The sequence below is a fragment of the Cheilinus undulatus genome, linkage group 16 (genome assembly GCF_018320785.1).
Source record: "Cheilinus undulatus linkage group 16, ASM1832078v1, whole genome shotgun sequence".
Classification (NCBI taxonomy): Eukaryota; Metazoa; Chordata; class Actinopteri; order Labriformes; family Labridae; genus Cheilinus; species Cheilinus undulatus.
The window spans coordinates 38,047,184-38,063,328 of record NC_054880.1 but is presented as its reverse complement, the minus strand read 5'-3'; the positions used below and the strand labels follow the sequence as shown (position 1 = coordinate 38,063,328).

At 39.0% G+C, this 16,145-nt stretch overlaps 1 protein-coding gene across 5 annotated transcripts in view; it reads right to left on the bottom strand.

The window, feature by feature from the left end:
• LOC121523994 (cytoplasmic dynein 1 intermediate chain 1) overlaps positions 1-15,278 on the bottom strand; it is a 110,417-nt gene extending 95,139 nt beyond the window's left edge. Inside the window, exons 1-7 of one of the 5 annotated variants that reach the window (XM_041809134.1) lie at positions 15,038-15,278; positions 13,942-14,075; positions 13,568-13,682; positions 12,559-12,646; positions 12,271-12,276; positions 8,146-8,205; positions 7,795-7,910 (exon numbers count right to left, since the gene is read on the bottom strand). In XM_041809134.1, the coding sequence (XP_041665068.1) occupies positions 7,795-7,910; positions 8,146-8,205; positions 12,271-12,276; positions 12,559-12,646; positions 13,568-13,682; positions 13,942-14,061 (505 nt within the window). In that variant the 5' untranslated portion in view covers positions 14,062-14,075; positions 15,038-15,278. Of the gene's footprint in view, positions 1-7,794; positions 7,911-8,145; positions 8,206-9,536; positions 9,579-12,270; positions 12,277-12,558; positions 12,647-13,567; positions 13,683-13,941; positions 14,076-15,037 lie in introns of all 5 variants that reach the window. The other 4 variants (XM_041809132.1, XM_041809133.1, XM_041809135.1 and 1 more) reach the window with 4 other exon arrangements.
• Positions 15,279-16,145: the final 867 nt, after the last annotated feature.

Below are 16,145 nucleotides of genomic sequence, written 5' to 3'. Positions count from 1 at the left end.
GTGACAATCAGTTCATCATTACTTAACACAATGCATAAGTGCACTATATAGCGTATAACTATGCTCACTGAGAATTTCAACTTACTCTGGCTGCATGGCCACTCAATGACCATTTATTTGAGACACCATATACTGTAGCTCAGAATGGAAATACATGCTAAAACTTTCGAAATAAAAATTGGACTAAACTGTCTACTTCCCTGCTTCTCTCTGATTCAGCCTCTCTTTGCACAAGAGACACTTGTTGTTCTTCTTAACAATAAAAAAGGTATTAGTGCTGTATTAGTGCTGCACAATGAATCTCATTGCCGTTGCAATCTCAATGTCAGGCTTTGCAATTACATAATTGCATTAAGAGCTGCATATATTTTAGTATTCAGGAGTACTTCAAAGGTTTACAAAAATACCTACAGAAAGAACTTTTAAACAGTGCTTCTTCATTCTCACTTTGAAGAAGTACATTTATTTTCATCTTTTTTTTTTTTGGAAAAAAGGAAAAAAAATTTTTTTTTGAAAATTATTAAATTATTTTGAAAGCAGTACTGTACACACATTAGGTTTTGTATTTTTTATGCTATGTACTGTGTGTATGTTTTGATTTGAGTAATACTCAAAACAATTATTATTATCTACATTTTCCTTGATATCCAAGCAAGTAGAATCATGAGACCATTTATGGATTATATCATAATTGCAAGTGCAATTCACAATATTGTCCAGCATAATGGCAGTCATACATTATTAACAGATCATCCACCACAAATCCTTTATCATGCATCCCCACACTATATGGAGAATATGGTGTGATTTCAGGCATAGCATGGGACACACAACTATCATTAGAACTGATTTCCCCTCTGTATATTCCTTAGGAGAAGCCAGCTGGGTTCCTTCCCTTATTACAGGAAGTTCAGCTTACAGGCAGGGAGAAGAGGACAGAGGAAAGATAAGTGATGAAGAGATTTGCACATTATTGCACTTCGTAGCATTATCACAATATGAAACAGTGATATCACTGGTGTCTTTGTATATTTTTTTCTCATACTATGCAGGCTTAGTCAAAACAATAAGAATATTTTAAGTTTAATGCATTTTCTAGGTTTAGCTGTTGACTAATTTATTTTCAAATAAGAATAAAGAAGTTGTATTTTGTGTATCTGTCTTGTTTTCCTTTGCTTTTTAAAATTCTTTTCATTTATTTATGCACTTACTTTTTTCTCTTTGTAAACCTTGAAAGATGAGAAACAGGGTAGGTGGGTTGGGACTGGGGTTACTTTAGTACATATTATGTGTCCATGTTTAGACCGTGTTCCACATTATTATGCAAATGATATTTTTCTCTGATTTTCCTAAATATTAATGCAAATGACAGTCAGAATATTTTTCAAGTCATCAGCCATTAGAGCATAATTCAAATGTTTTTGAACAAACTTCAAAATGACAAAAATTATATATAAAAAAAATAAAAACCTCAAAATGCACTGTTCCACATTATTAAGCACAACAGCTTTTTAAAACATTTTATAGGTTGTAAAGAACTGAAAATGGTCATTTGTAGAAACTGCAGCATCAGGGGGTCATATTTACTGAACTCAAAGCTACTTCAATCAAAAACATCTTAACAGGACAAGTTCCATGTTAACATAGGAGCCCTTCTTTGATATCACCTTCACTATTCTTGCATCCATTGAACTTGTGAGTTTTTGGAGAGTTTCTGCTTAAATTTTTTTTGCAGGATGTCAGAATATCCTCCCAGAGCTGCTGTTTTGATGCGAACTGCCTCCCACCCTCATAGATCTTTAGCTTGAGGATGCTCCAAAGGCTCTCAGTAGGGTTGAGGTCAGGGGAGGATGGGGACCACACCATGAGTTTCTCTCCTTTTATGCCCATAGCAGCCAATGACACAGAGGTATTCTTTGCAGCATGAGATGGAGCATTGTCATGCTTGAAGAAAATTTTGCTACAGAAGGCACGATTCTCTTTTTGTACCATGGAAGAAAGTGGTCAGTCAGAAACTCTATATACTTTGCCGATGTCATTTTCACACCTTCAGGGCCCCTAAAGGGGGCTACCAGCGCTCTCCTCATGATTCCGGCCCAAGCATGACTCCGCCCCCTCCTTGTTGACGTCCCGGCCTCATTGGGACATGGTGGCCATCCACCAACCATCCACTACTCCTCCATCTGGACCATCCAGGGTTGCACGGCACTCATCAGTCAACAAGACTGTTTGAAAATGAGTCTTCATGTATTTCTGAGCCCACTGCAACCATTTCTGCTTGTGAGCACTGGTTAGGGGTGGCTGAATAGTAGGTTTATGCATGACTGCAAGCCTCTGGAGGATCCTACACCTTGAGGTTGGTGGGACTCCAGAGGCACCAGCAGCTTCAAATACTTGTTTGCTGCTTTGTAATGGCATTTTAGCATCTGCTCTCTCAATCTGATGTATTTGTCTGTCAGAAACCTTCCTCATTATGTCTTTATCTGCACAAACCCGTCTGTGCTCTGAATCAGCCACAAATTTCTTCACAGTACGATGATCATGCTTAATTTTTCCTGAAATATTGAATGTTTTCATTCCTTGCCCAAGGCATTACACTATTTGACACTTTTCAGCAGCAGAGAGATCCTTTTTCTTTCCCATATTGCTTAAACCTGTGGCCTACTTAATAATGTGGAACATTTGGAAAAGTGCATTTTGAGGTATTTATTTTTAAAAAATAATACTTATCATTATGAAGTTTGTTCGAAAACATTTGAATTATACTCTAACTGTTGATGACTTGAAAAATATTATGACTGTCATTTGCATTGATATTTAGAAAATCAGACAAAAACGTTGTTTGCATTATAATGTGGAATGCGGTGTACTTTGTATCTATGAAAAACTTCAATAAATATATGTAAAAAAAAAAAACATAAAGTAGTTGTAAAATAAATCAGACATTGTAAGTTAGTTAAAAAGGTAAAAAATCGAAAAATTAATTTGTTTTGCTTGCATGCCTTATCCCAGCCTAGATACTGAAATATCTTTGCTTTTGTGAGTGCAATGTTATCACAGCAGAACCTCTCAGGTGAACCATAGTAAGCACAAAAGAGTAGGGCTTTTGGGAACACTACATCTGCATGTCAAAACCACCAGGAGTACGCACTAATAGCCTTAATTACTGTACACAGGGAGCACAAACACACACTAACACACATACCCATTGAAGGAGAGAGCTCAAAGAGACTACTTGTTGTTAATCCTTACAATCTCTTAACAAATCCACAAAGGATTGGCTTTAAATACTTCAAAGTATCCATGACCTAACCTAATAATTAACAAATAGTCCTGCCTTAGTTCAGTAGGAGAGCCAAACAGAGACATAAAAGTCGCAGCCATGGCCTAAAAAATGACCACTGCAAAGCTTAAATCTGCAACCTGCTAATGAACAGTGTGTTGTGTGCGTGCACGATTTAGTAATCAACAAAAGGAACTGGCCTGAACAAACATAGAGCCAGAAGTGCAGGCAGGTGCTACTACAGCCTCTCTTCCTCTTTCCCCAAACACACAACCTTTGTGGTAGCCTGCAAAGGAAGGGTCTCCTGAGGCCAAGGTCACCTCCCTGCAGACCACCACAGCTCTGCTCTGGCTCCCAGATGTTCCCTCTCTCCTACACATGAACATGCACACAAACACGGACCTCCAGAACAGGCTTTTGGAGGCTTAAAACAAACAGACTGAAACTGGGCGACATATTGCATCGCTAGAGGCAATATCCACTTTCAGTGTGGGCATTTGTTTGTATGTTTACAGAGACTACATGATCTGTTTATTACACCTACTGTCTGTTTATTGGCTGGGATGTTTAATTGTTAGTCTTTGTCTTTTTTACATAATTGTTCTGTTCAGTTGCCCACAGATGCATTATTTGTTTATGTGTGAGTGTTTGTTGTTTTGATGCTTAATTCAGGTACTCACAGCCTCTGACAACAGGAGCAGGATTCAGCTCTGTGAGTCTCTGCACATATGTGAGTCGTTGCCTGTGCACTTGTTGAATAAATGATCTATTTCTGGGTCTGTCAAGGAAACATGGGGTAGGGGGTGGAGGAGTGGGGTTGGGGGGCTGAGGCGGGCCATTTGGATGCTGATCAAGAAAGACATGTGTGAGTGTGTGCGCGGTGGTTGCTGGTGGAGGAGGGCAGTGGAATCCACACCAGACCATCTATTATAATGACAGGAAGCAGGAAGTACAGCCCCTTCACAGTCACATGGCTGCCAGCTGTCTTGGCAAGAAAAAGAGGAAAGATAGAGGAGATGATAGGGAGCATGTGTATGTGTTTATGTACATACACATGTTAGACTTGTCAGCTGAGATAGAAAACATGTAGGTGCAGTCATATTTGTAGCTGCATTCCTGTATGAGAAGATGACATTTTTAATAAAGCATCTTCTTAGTCAAAGGCTTAAAGAAGGAACAAATACAAACAATCCAAAGCTCCACCGTCTTTCAGCATGAACAGAAAATTACAAACAAACACACCTTCGATGCACAACCGCCTCTGTTAAGCCAAATCCAGTGCAGGCTTACTTCAGAATTCAACATATGGATGTGTTTAGCAACTGCTGCTCGGTACACATGTGCACGCCCACTTGCAAGAGACTAACATGTGCACACACAGAGACACACATGCACAAGAACACACACTTGTATTGTATAACCTTCATCCCAGACAGAAACATAAAATAATAATAAAAGATCTTTCTTTTCGGGAGTAAATGATAGCCAATAAATTCAATAAAACCCAATCTGAATTATGAAAAGGACTACAGGCCTCATTAACCAATTATTCTTCAGAAGAAATTTGTTCTTCAGACCGACTTACGCAGTTTTTAGGAAGATTCTGTGATCTTTTTCTTAGCTAAGAACACTCTTACCCACATTTGAGCGCTGATATGACGGGATAAATGATTAACGTCGCACTTAAAAGCACTCAAATAAGCCTAATGAACAAAGACACAATAACATATAATTTTACATTTTATTTTACTGCATTTATTAAACCAATTTAGCACTACTAAAATCATTAAATATTATGCACAAATACATGGCTACTGGAGCTTTTCCACTATGACTTTTGGCCAATGCAAACCAAGCCGTGCTTTACTTTTCCATCATCAGTTTGGCATGCCGAGCTACGCTGAGCCATGCCCAGGGCCCAAGCCTGCCACTCCCACCTCCAAGCGTGCTGCAGTGATGTCACAGCGGTTTGTCATCATTCAAGAACACGCCACAGACATGTCTATGTAGCAACCACTGTACCAAACTTTGAAATACCTGCTGCATTACCAATATAAGAAGAACAATGGGTGCTTTGTCTTCTTCTGTTGCAACAGAGCGATGCTTACTGAAGCGCAGCTCTTTAACCTCGTCGACTCTAAACAGCATGTCATCAGCTCTAGATGCACCCCCAAACAGGTAGCTTGTTGTGGTGGAAAATCAAATCCCCTACCACACTGGGCTGCAATGCTAAGTCAAACCAAGCAAAGCCTAAGCACTCAGTGTAATGGAAGAGCCCCATTAGATATGGTCAGCTTTTAATTTAACCACAGAATATTAAATCCTAATTGCAAAATATAAAATACTGAATAGAAACTAAGCACATTAGTAGAAATTTGTCATCAAACACTTATGTAAATGTATTGAAACGATGTGTCATCTAATTGGTCAGTTTTAAGAAGGCATGTTTCGATGAAGTCATATTCACTCTGAGCAAAAGGCTTCAATGCATCCTTTTCTTACTAGGTGTAATTTGGCTTTCTGTGATTTAGGGCTGAACAGTTTGGGAAAATAATGTTATTGCAATTTTTTCCACCAATATTGCAATTGCGATTTGAAATGCAATTATATCTGAAGTTCCTCATTTTAAGTTACTTCCAACAAACACAAGCAATACATCATTCTATACTATAACCAACACAATATTAGATTAAACAATGGCTAAAAATTCTTGAAAAAATAACTTATTGTGCTGATTTTGACTCGTATAGCAAATCAGATATGAATTTTTGTATTGAAGGGTGTGGTCATTTTTATATCATTCTCATATTCAATAAGAAAAATGTACAAAAAATGGAGAAAGTTGGATTTTTTTTAAGACTATTCTAAAAAAATTTCACTGTATGTGACATTTTGTATGTATAACATCTATGCTGCAAAAAAGGTGTATACTGGTATTTTGGCACAAGTTTCAGGTTAAAGAAACATTGCTCCTTCTGCGATTTAAAAATTGCAGCAGGCCATATTGCGATTTAATCTAATTTGCGATTATTTGCCCAGCCCTACTGTGACTGTACCCAGCGTTTCAGTCTAATGAACTTTTTAACTGCATAAAAGGGATGTTTCCCCATGCTAATCAGGGTCAACATGCAAAATCCTCCTGCTTATGAGCACATGGCATTCAAACATTTAAGAACACAGTTCAGCAGTTAAGGAACATTTTGTGTAGAAATTTTTCATTAAAAACGTATTTAAACATGTTTAAATGATGTGGCATTATCTATCCATTCATCTGTAATGCATTTTTTTCTTACTGTGTTTGACGTTTGACTATGATGTTTGTGATGTTTCTGATTATATAAATCAATTTACATGTGTCACATATTTAATATCACCTACTGGCACTACATTCATAATTAAAATGGCCTGCTCCCATTTCATTTCAAGCAGCACTACACTCACTTTAAAAATATCCTATATCCTTCAGTGTTTACACTCAAAAATTTCCTAAATTTCCTCTGGGATCAATAACGTATCTATTTATCTAGACAGATAGATACCTTAGCCCTGCAGTGGGGCAGCTCCATTACAGAAAAAAAAACAAAATCTCAATTATTTTGGTTGGTACCGAGATTATGATGATGAAACACGATTACTTGTTGATCTTATATCATCAACATCACGTGTATTCATCTAACATAGACACTTTTAACATTAAAAAACAAGCCATAAAATAAAAGAAATGAGTGGGAAAAACATAAATATTTAAAGAAAAATAATGCTATTTTAAAAAAAATGGCAAAACAATTATACCTTTATGGCCAAAATATGAAAACAAACACTGAAACATTCACCACCTGACAAAACCTATGGACAAAACACATGTAACAAGGCATGCATCACAATTATCTTGTTTTTATAATCATGGGAAGCCAAAAATGTAACTGAAATTGAAATGTGATTAATTGCCCAGCCCTTCCCTGAAGTCTCATGCCCTTATAGGTTCATAAAAGAGGAATGTCTCCATGCTAAACAGGGGACACGTGTGTGATTCTCCAGCTTATGAGAACATGGCATTCATCAATATAAGAACACAGATGCGTACAGTTCAACAGTTTAAGAACATGTCATGAATCTAATGCTAGTATTTTCACAAATTCTCTCTTGAGATCTTAAGAAATCTCAAGAAGAGAATGATAAATGAAATCTAATATCTTTATAAATAAATATATTTCTTTCTGTGTGTGTGCAATAGAGTTACACAGTAATTCTGCAGCATCCATAAGGAATTATGCGGGGTAACTTTCATCTGTCAGACCTTATATTCATCTGTCAGACCTTATATCACTCCAGGTTTACAGGCAGTGCATTTGCGCACCAAAGCAGTATCCATTTCAACCACACAACGAGAACAATCACTGCAGCTTAAAACCTTCTGTTGCCTGTTGTGACCTCTGGTGCCCCAACAGCCCCTAAAAACAACTTAAATCTTACATGATGAGGACTGTCAAACAGCATACACAAATACTCACCTTCAGACAGGTGGGCGGTGATCGGGGTCTGTGTCTCTTTGCTGTAAGAGACCACCTCTTTGGGAAGAAAGTCTACCTGTGTGATCTTGGAGGCCCCGAGTCTCTGCATCCTACGCCTGAGTAACACAGACAAGATGTTTGTATTAGCATAGCTCCTTTTGCTCAGTCTGACCTGATTATATTCCTGGATAACAGGTATATGTGGCAAATACTTGCTTAGCATTAAAACAACTTGGCTATGAGAATGGCTTACCCTTTCTGTGAACTATATAAAGACTTTAATAATAAGTGACATGCATGCCAAATAAGGTACCTCCTATGTTCATTTGTGAGGAGAGGAAAAAGATGTACCCGAGCTCAGAATCAGCCTGCAGCTGCAGCACAGAGGGGTCTGTGTCCCACTGCAGCGTCCTGATGTCACCAACAGAGGGGGCGAGAGAGGACATGCAAGGTTACAAGCAGACACATTAGAACAAACAGTTGCACACATGTATCAGTGGCGCACAAACACACATTAAAGCATGAATGTGCACCCACAGCCCCACTTATCTAGAGAACAGCTTGACACTGAAATTCCCATCGAATTTCGTGTGGGCACTGTTAATGGAAAAATGTTTAGATAAGTGGGTATGGCGTGGGAGGGCTATACATTAGGGAGACATTATATTTCATTATACTTCAATGTACACTATTTATTTAAAGATCTCTGCTCATCTCTTATAATAGATTTCTTGGTCTCCTGCCAGGAAGATCAAAATACCTTCACATTTATGGACAAGAAATGCTCCATTGTTGTGGGTTAGAAGGGTCAAAATGATTGTTTCCAGTGGGAAAACTACCTGACCCCATGACCTTTGCAGAAATCTTCCTTTAGATGTTTTAATCATTTGCAGCACCAAATGTTAGCCACTCATGCATCCTTTGTGATGTGAGAAATCTTTGTCTAAATGCAAACTAATATGTGGCCAAAGATACATGAAACATGAACAATGTTTGCAAAAATAAGACTCACACCCACAGCAACAACATATCATAAGTGAACAGCACACACTCACATGTTGACAGGATTTGAAAACCAAAAAAATAACAACTCTCTTCCTGCTGGAAATACATGATAATAAACTTGCCATGCATAATCAATGAGTTTGACAAATCAAGACAAAATTGCTGCGCTTATTCAGTGCATTAGTGTAGCTATTAAAGTTATAAAGCTTTGGGCTAAATAAATCAGCACCCAAAAACTAGTGGAACAACTTAGTTGAAATCTACCTGCTGTGAAAGTATAACACTTCCAGCATAACTACACTTTTTGATTATACCTTTTAGGGCCAGTGAACACACCCATTAGAGCTTCAGCTTATGCCACGCGGCGCCAGGTGAGAGTGGCAAGGTATTTCTTTAGCCTGACAGAGCAGCTGTTTTACAGTAACAGCGATGACACTTTAAGCAGCAGATTGTCAACTCTGTGAAAGCTGAAATGACTTCTGTGGCTCAACTCATGCGAGCAGAAATCTTTCGAGGTGTTGTTAAGGGAGACAGTGGGGCATCAGACAGGAAGTCACCAGAGGGGAGCAGAGGAAAGAAAGATGGAGGGGCACTGTGCTGTTTTGATCTTGTAAAGCATGATGGCTGCATGTTGCTAAGACCACTGACAACACTGTGGGGGCCTCTCTGAGTAAACTCAGCTAAAGAAGTGTGGGGAAGGGAGGAAGGGGGCCTGGGTTTGACAGGAAAATGCTTACCTTGAGGTCTGTGCTTGGGACTTGTTTTTAGAGAAACCTGACCTAAGAAGGGACACACATACACAGCCACAGATGGAGAAGCTCAAAATGGCATGCGATGATCCAGGGTGGATTTGAGGGGAAAATAAATCAGGCATCAGAACTAACTCCACAACTTGTAAAATTTCATTTTTTTTAAAGCTAATAAAGTCTGATAAAAAAGAGTTTTATCTATCGAAAACATCACAAACACACAATCCTCATCCCCAATTCCACCCTAGGCCATACAAAACAACAAATCACTGAAGACGCCTGAGGGCATCCACACACTCGACCTCTACAATCAGCTGCCATTAGAAAACCAATGGAAAGCAATTGATGACCACTCTCTTTAAAACTGTGGGTTTAACTCCCCACAGCAGCTAGCAGAACTTAGAGTGTTATAGATGTATATGCTGTGCAGTGGTAGGAGCATGCATGACACATGAGCACTACAGAAAAGTTGCAGGAGGGGAAAAACTTACATTTTGTTACTTGAGCTCAAATCATCTACATCCCTTCACAGCAAACGGATAATTCATGCCCATCTAGCTCCACACTGATAACACAGTCCTAATAAATGTCTCACTGAGGCTGCTGGTCAAGATCTACAAAAGTCTCAGTATCTTCAAACCTTTTTGTAGGATTCGACAACCCTCAGTTTCAAAAAAGTTGGGGCACTACGTAAAATGTAAATAAAACAAAATGCACTGATTGTCAAATCTCACAAACCTATATTTTATTCATAATAGAACATTAACAGCATACCAGATGTTAAAACTGAGAAATTTTAAAATTTAATGAAAAACAGCTTATTTTGAATTTGATGGCAGCAAAATATCTCAAAAAAGTAGGGACAGGGCCATATTTACCATTGTGTAGCATCCCTGCTTCTTTTGACAACAGTCTGTAAACGTCTAAGAAGTGAGGAGACCAGCTGGTGGAGTTTCAAGAGAGGAATGTTGTCCCATTATTGTCTAATGTAGGATTCTAGCTGCTCAACAGTCCTGGGTCTTCTTGTCAGATGTTTTGCCCTAGTTTTATTGGTGAAAGGTCAGTTCAGCACTAGGACTCTTCTACTGCAAAGCTTTGTTATTGGAATATGCAAGGCCTTCCCTGAACAGGACATTGTCTGGATAGGAGCATATGTTACTCTAAGACCTCTATCTATTATTCTGCATTGATAGTGCCTTTCCAGATGTGTAAGCTGCCCACAGCATACGCACTAATGCAACCCCATACCTTCAGAGAGGCGGGATTTTGAATTGTGCGCTGATCAAGCTGGATGGTCCCTCTTGTCTTTTGGCAGCAGGAAACAGCGTCCCTGCTTTCTGAAAACAATTTCAAATCTTGATTCATCTGACCACAGAACAGTTTTCCGTTTTGCCTCAGCCTATTTTAAATGAGCTTTGGCCCAGAGATGATGGCAGCACTTCTGGGTCGTGTACAGCTTCTTCTTTGCATGATACTGCTTCAACTTGCATTTGTGGATGGTATGGTGGCCTGTATTAAGAGACAATGATATTTGGAAGTGTTCCTGAACCCATGCAGTGATTTCCAATGAAGAATCATGCCTGTTTTTAATGCAGTACCACCTGATGGTGGGATTTTTAAGTCTTTGCATTTTTAAGTTGCAAATATTTTCATACAGTTGTTCCACAGAGACTCTCCTAACCTTGCAGAGCAGATGGCTTTGCCCATTTCTGTGTTTCTCACTGGCAAATCCATCTTGCAAAGCTCCCATCTGAACAGTTTGTGCACGGTTAGAAAGTGGCAGGACCAGTCAGCGTTGAGGGGCAGTACTTTGGAGCACAGCAGAGTCTTGACGTAAGCAAGCAGCGACAAGAGGCCGGTGCAATTATGCCAGAAAACATTAGCGTGGATGCTGCTAAAGCACCAATTTTATCAGAACTTGATGAAATTTCTTAGTTAAAAAAAGAACAAAGAACAGCAGTGAGTTGTTATCTTTTCAAAAACGACAGAAGTCATGTACTGACATGTCTTCAGTCGCCATGGTTTGCGTTATGCAGCTCTATGGAGTTTACTCCTCGGTACCGGCTAAGTCATGTGTTTTGTTGCTCTGATTGGCATGTAATGACGGAACAATCATCCAGTCACCCACCTAGTTTTTTTTCAAAGGCTCTGCCCTTTCCCAAACGCTATCTATGAAAGGTTTGCCAGATGGATGAGTGAAACAAATCCATCTGGCGTGTCAGGTTAAGACTCTCCCTCACTTAAAAGTTTCTTTTATACGCAATTATGTTACCAACCTCTTGCCAATTCACCGAAGTGGTTGCAAATTTAACCTCCAGATGTTTTGCATTAGTACAACTTACTTTTCCAGCCTATTGTTGCCCCGTTTCTACTTTTTTGAGATGTGATGCTGCCATCAAATCCAAAATAAACTAACAGTTTACATGAAATTTTAAAACATCTCAATTTCAGCATCTGATATGTTATTTATGTCCTATTGTTGACAAAATGTGGGTTTTTGAGATTTGCAAATTATTGCATTCTGTTTTTATTTATGTTATATAGCGCCCCAACTTGTTTGGAAGTGAGGTTGTGCTAAGGCTGAGATTTACCTTAAACTCAAACTTCTTGTTGCTATTTATTAAAGCTGCACAGTGGTCATCAAAACACAATAACACAGTATGATATGACAACTAACAGACATGACATACAAAACCTAACAAGGCTAACCACACATCCTTACCTAAACCTGTTGTGCCAGTGACAGAAGAAGAGACAAGATATTTGTCAAAGGCTGCCATAAATATCCAACAGCCAAAGAAACTTGTTTTTTTTTAAACATTTTTTTCCAAACCTAACTAGTTTAATATTTACAACATATGAACCTCTAGCATTCCTTCTCATCTAACACAGGGTAAGGGGTGAAGGTTTAATCATATTCCAACAAATTTCTAGAGTCAAGCAGAAAGAAAGCAAAAAATGGTCTCCAAAGTCACTCTGAACTGAGGTAAAGTCCGGTATATTGCCATACCTGCTTGCTGCTCCTCCATCAGCTGAATCCTGGCTTCCTGTCTCACTGGGTGTGCTCACTGATTTGGAGGGGGACACAGGGGTTGGCACTAAACAAGAAAATAAACAAGAATGTCACATTACAGCTGCAAGGAATAGGCTGCTCAGGACAAGAAAGAAGGTACTCGACATTTTAAATGAAGAAAACTGGAGGAAGAGGAAGGCCACATATTCATTTGTGTTTTTTTTTTTATTTATTTGTACTAAGCTGCTTCATTTGAAGATGCTTTATAAATAACTCCAGATAATAGCATCAAAGCAGTGACCCAATTTTCAGGTGTTGAAAGTGCTGTTACAGTGTCAGACCACTAGAGAACAGTACTTCCAGCAGCACTGGAAAGTGGCAGACACCCTAGGGACACAACCTGCAGTAATCAATCAGACGTGCAGGAGTAAGAATAGTATACTAGTATTCCTTCGACCTGCATGCTTTTGTTAATGTATTTGCACTGGTACAAGGTTGATAGCATTCATGTCTGTTTGAAAGGCAGGATGCATCCAAGAAAAGAAAAAGATGGATAAACCGAGCCCTTCCAAAGTGATATTTAAACAAAAAAAAAAAAAAAAAACATTTTTTTTAAAGTTCAATGGAGTGAAGCCACAATCTTAGAAATGAATAATGGAAACAGCTTACAATAAAAATACAGTGTTATCTGCTGAAAAGCAGTAAAATTAAAGTTTTGCATAAAAGTATGACACACAGATATTATCATTTTAGTATATGTTGTTTCATCATCTATAAGTTTGCATGGTTAAAGGCTGCTGTAAGGTGGCAATGCTCCAACCATGCAAAGGATCCCCAAGGGCATTGTTGCTGCAATTAATCAAGTTTTGAGTAAATTTAGACCAAACTAGGTCAGTTCCACTAAGGGAGTTGTAACAACTAACCTAACCTTTATGAGTACTATTTAAGGAGAACAAAAGCAGCAGGATTTGAGGATTTATTCATAGAGTGTAAGAGTATTATGTACCTAGTGGAGGTTCCGGTGAGATGCCAATACTCTGCAGCAGGGCCTCGGTCTCCCTGCGCTTCCGGTCCAAGTCTGAGTCCTCTGGGGTCATCTCTCTCTTCTGCTGGCCCTCGGACTAATCAGGGTACAGGAGGAAATGTCAGCTTACACATTATTACCAGAAATACAAGTTTGAACACTCAGCAACACACAGAGCGTGCACAATTTGATCCATAATTCCAACACCAACCTTCTGCACACAAATAGATGAGTGTATGCACGTGAATGGACACACACAACCTCAGCCTTTTATGTGTCACGGCCTGACGAAAAGCAACACACAACAATAAAGTGCAAAACACAAGTATGAGTGCCAGGTGCGTGAATTTACTCACTTTCTTCCTTACCTCTTTCTTCTTCCTCTCCTCCTCCTTTCTCTTTTTTTCTTCCCTGATTTGGGCAAGGCGTTGCTTCTTGCGCTCCAGCTCCGCTTTTAGGTCACTTTTGTCAGACATGGTGTCCTGTGTGGCTTCAAGGCAGACGAATGAGAAGGAGTGAGTAACATATGACACTATGGTAACATGCAATGACATCATTGTTACATGATACAGTGTATGGATTTGTTCTGTGAGCCTTAATGGCGCCTCAAAAACCACACTGGGTGTGGCAGTAATACATCAATATAACCTAGCTATATCAATAATCTTTTAGGTCCAGTAACATTTAAAACCTAAATTCACTGTCTTTACTAGGCCATACAAGACCGAAAGGTCTTCTTCATTGGAGTGTCACATACCTATTTTTGTTGAAGTAGTCCAGTGTATGTAGGCTGTCTTTTGCAAGCCACTTCTGCTATATAATTCCCTCTAAATCTCTCAACAGGTACTGAGTCTACTGTTGGTTTCAATGCTCTGATTTGATGGAAAATGTTTAAAACCTCTAAGTCCTTGGTGCAAATACAGCAAGAGCCTTATATCATTATTTAAAGTAGATGTTTAACCCTAGTGAGGAGCCAGCTTAGAGTACAAGCAACTTTAGGGTAGTATCTTGAGTTCAACTCAATAACAATGCAGCTGATCTCACTATTTATAGCATCTGCATCTTAATCATGAGCTGAGTACCAGGCCACCGTCACATCTCTGAGACAATGCGCAGGAATAGATGGCACTTGACCCTAGAGGTTTGTCTGCCACAGCTAGAAACAATGAAGGCTGTTACATCTTATGACATGAGAAACAAAGGAAACGAAACATAAACGAGGCTAACGTAACCCAAAAACATAGGTCACAGCTACATAGAGAGAGCACTGTTCAACAGTCTGACGTTAGCAAAGCAAAAGGCGTTTGCAGCTAGCTAATCACAAATTTGGACGCATTTGCACATAGGCTAATATCTTCAAAGGCCCTTACGCTAAAACGATTAAGCATATTGACTTAAAAGGAGTATTTGAAGCAGAAATAACCACAAAATGTTGTTATTGTTCACCCGTACCTTGTCCACTCGCACTGATAATGATGTGTCACCCGGCAAAGATGCTGTCTCACTGCTGAACCCCGACAAAAAAAATCAACACATCCTGAACCTTTAAACAAACCGAATCGACGTCCCCGTGGGCCCAACGAGAAGGTCCTTTGAACCTTTTCGTTTGGCTATTGGTGACACTGATGAAAACAGAGCATTTCAGCGGTCTAATATCCCAAATTATACGTAAAACAGGTGCACCACACGCCGATACATCCCTGGGAGGAGTAGATGATGTTGAGGAGGAGAGGAAATCCCACCTCCTTTGACACGCACTGTCATCGTCTCATGGCTTTTGTAACGGCGCCATCTTGTGATCGTTCTGAAGGAGTGCGTTGGAGAAGCCAAAGCAAAGACACAAACATTTAAATACATTACCCAGACTGACCCAGACAAAACTGAAAATTTGTTCTAATTTTAGACAAAGCATGGTCGTTGTTTAACGCCCGGTGAGAGTAACTTGTGGTCATTAGATATTTCAACTGTAAAGAACGGCAGCGGTAACCGTTAGTTCAGTCAGTGAGTCTGTTGACTAGAAAAATAGACATTTCCCTAGTATTTCATTTGCATACTTCTGTACTATTCTGCATTCAAACAATAACAATAGTTGTTGTCGTGGTTAAACCACAACGGTTACGTGCCTTATTTTCCACCGAAAAAAGCGTATCTAACTCAAGACAGCTATGCATGGTAACTGAAGAGATAAAAAAAAATAGATAAAATAGCATTCAGTGTTGATTGTAAAAGGCGTTGCATTAGCCCACTGCAATTTCCCATAATATAGCTCTTTATTAACTGAGTGGGAGTGGTTAGGAAGTCAAATTAAAGTCACCTAAGTTCATGAATCTATTCATTGTATTGGGATGGGTGAAGTTTAAGGTCTGTGTATTTGCTGACAGGTCCATTTCCTGTTTATCTTAATAATATAGTTATTTTGTTATTCTTGGTTTGTTTGTTTTTTGTTTGTTTATTTTAATGAAATACTTGAGAAACAGGAAATCATGTGACCAAGTGTGACCCAACACCTCAAGCAGTCCGGGCTTATTGTTTCATATTATTTTTCTCCTTATATTACTAT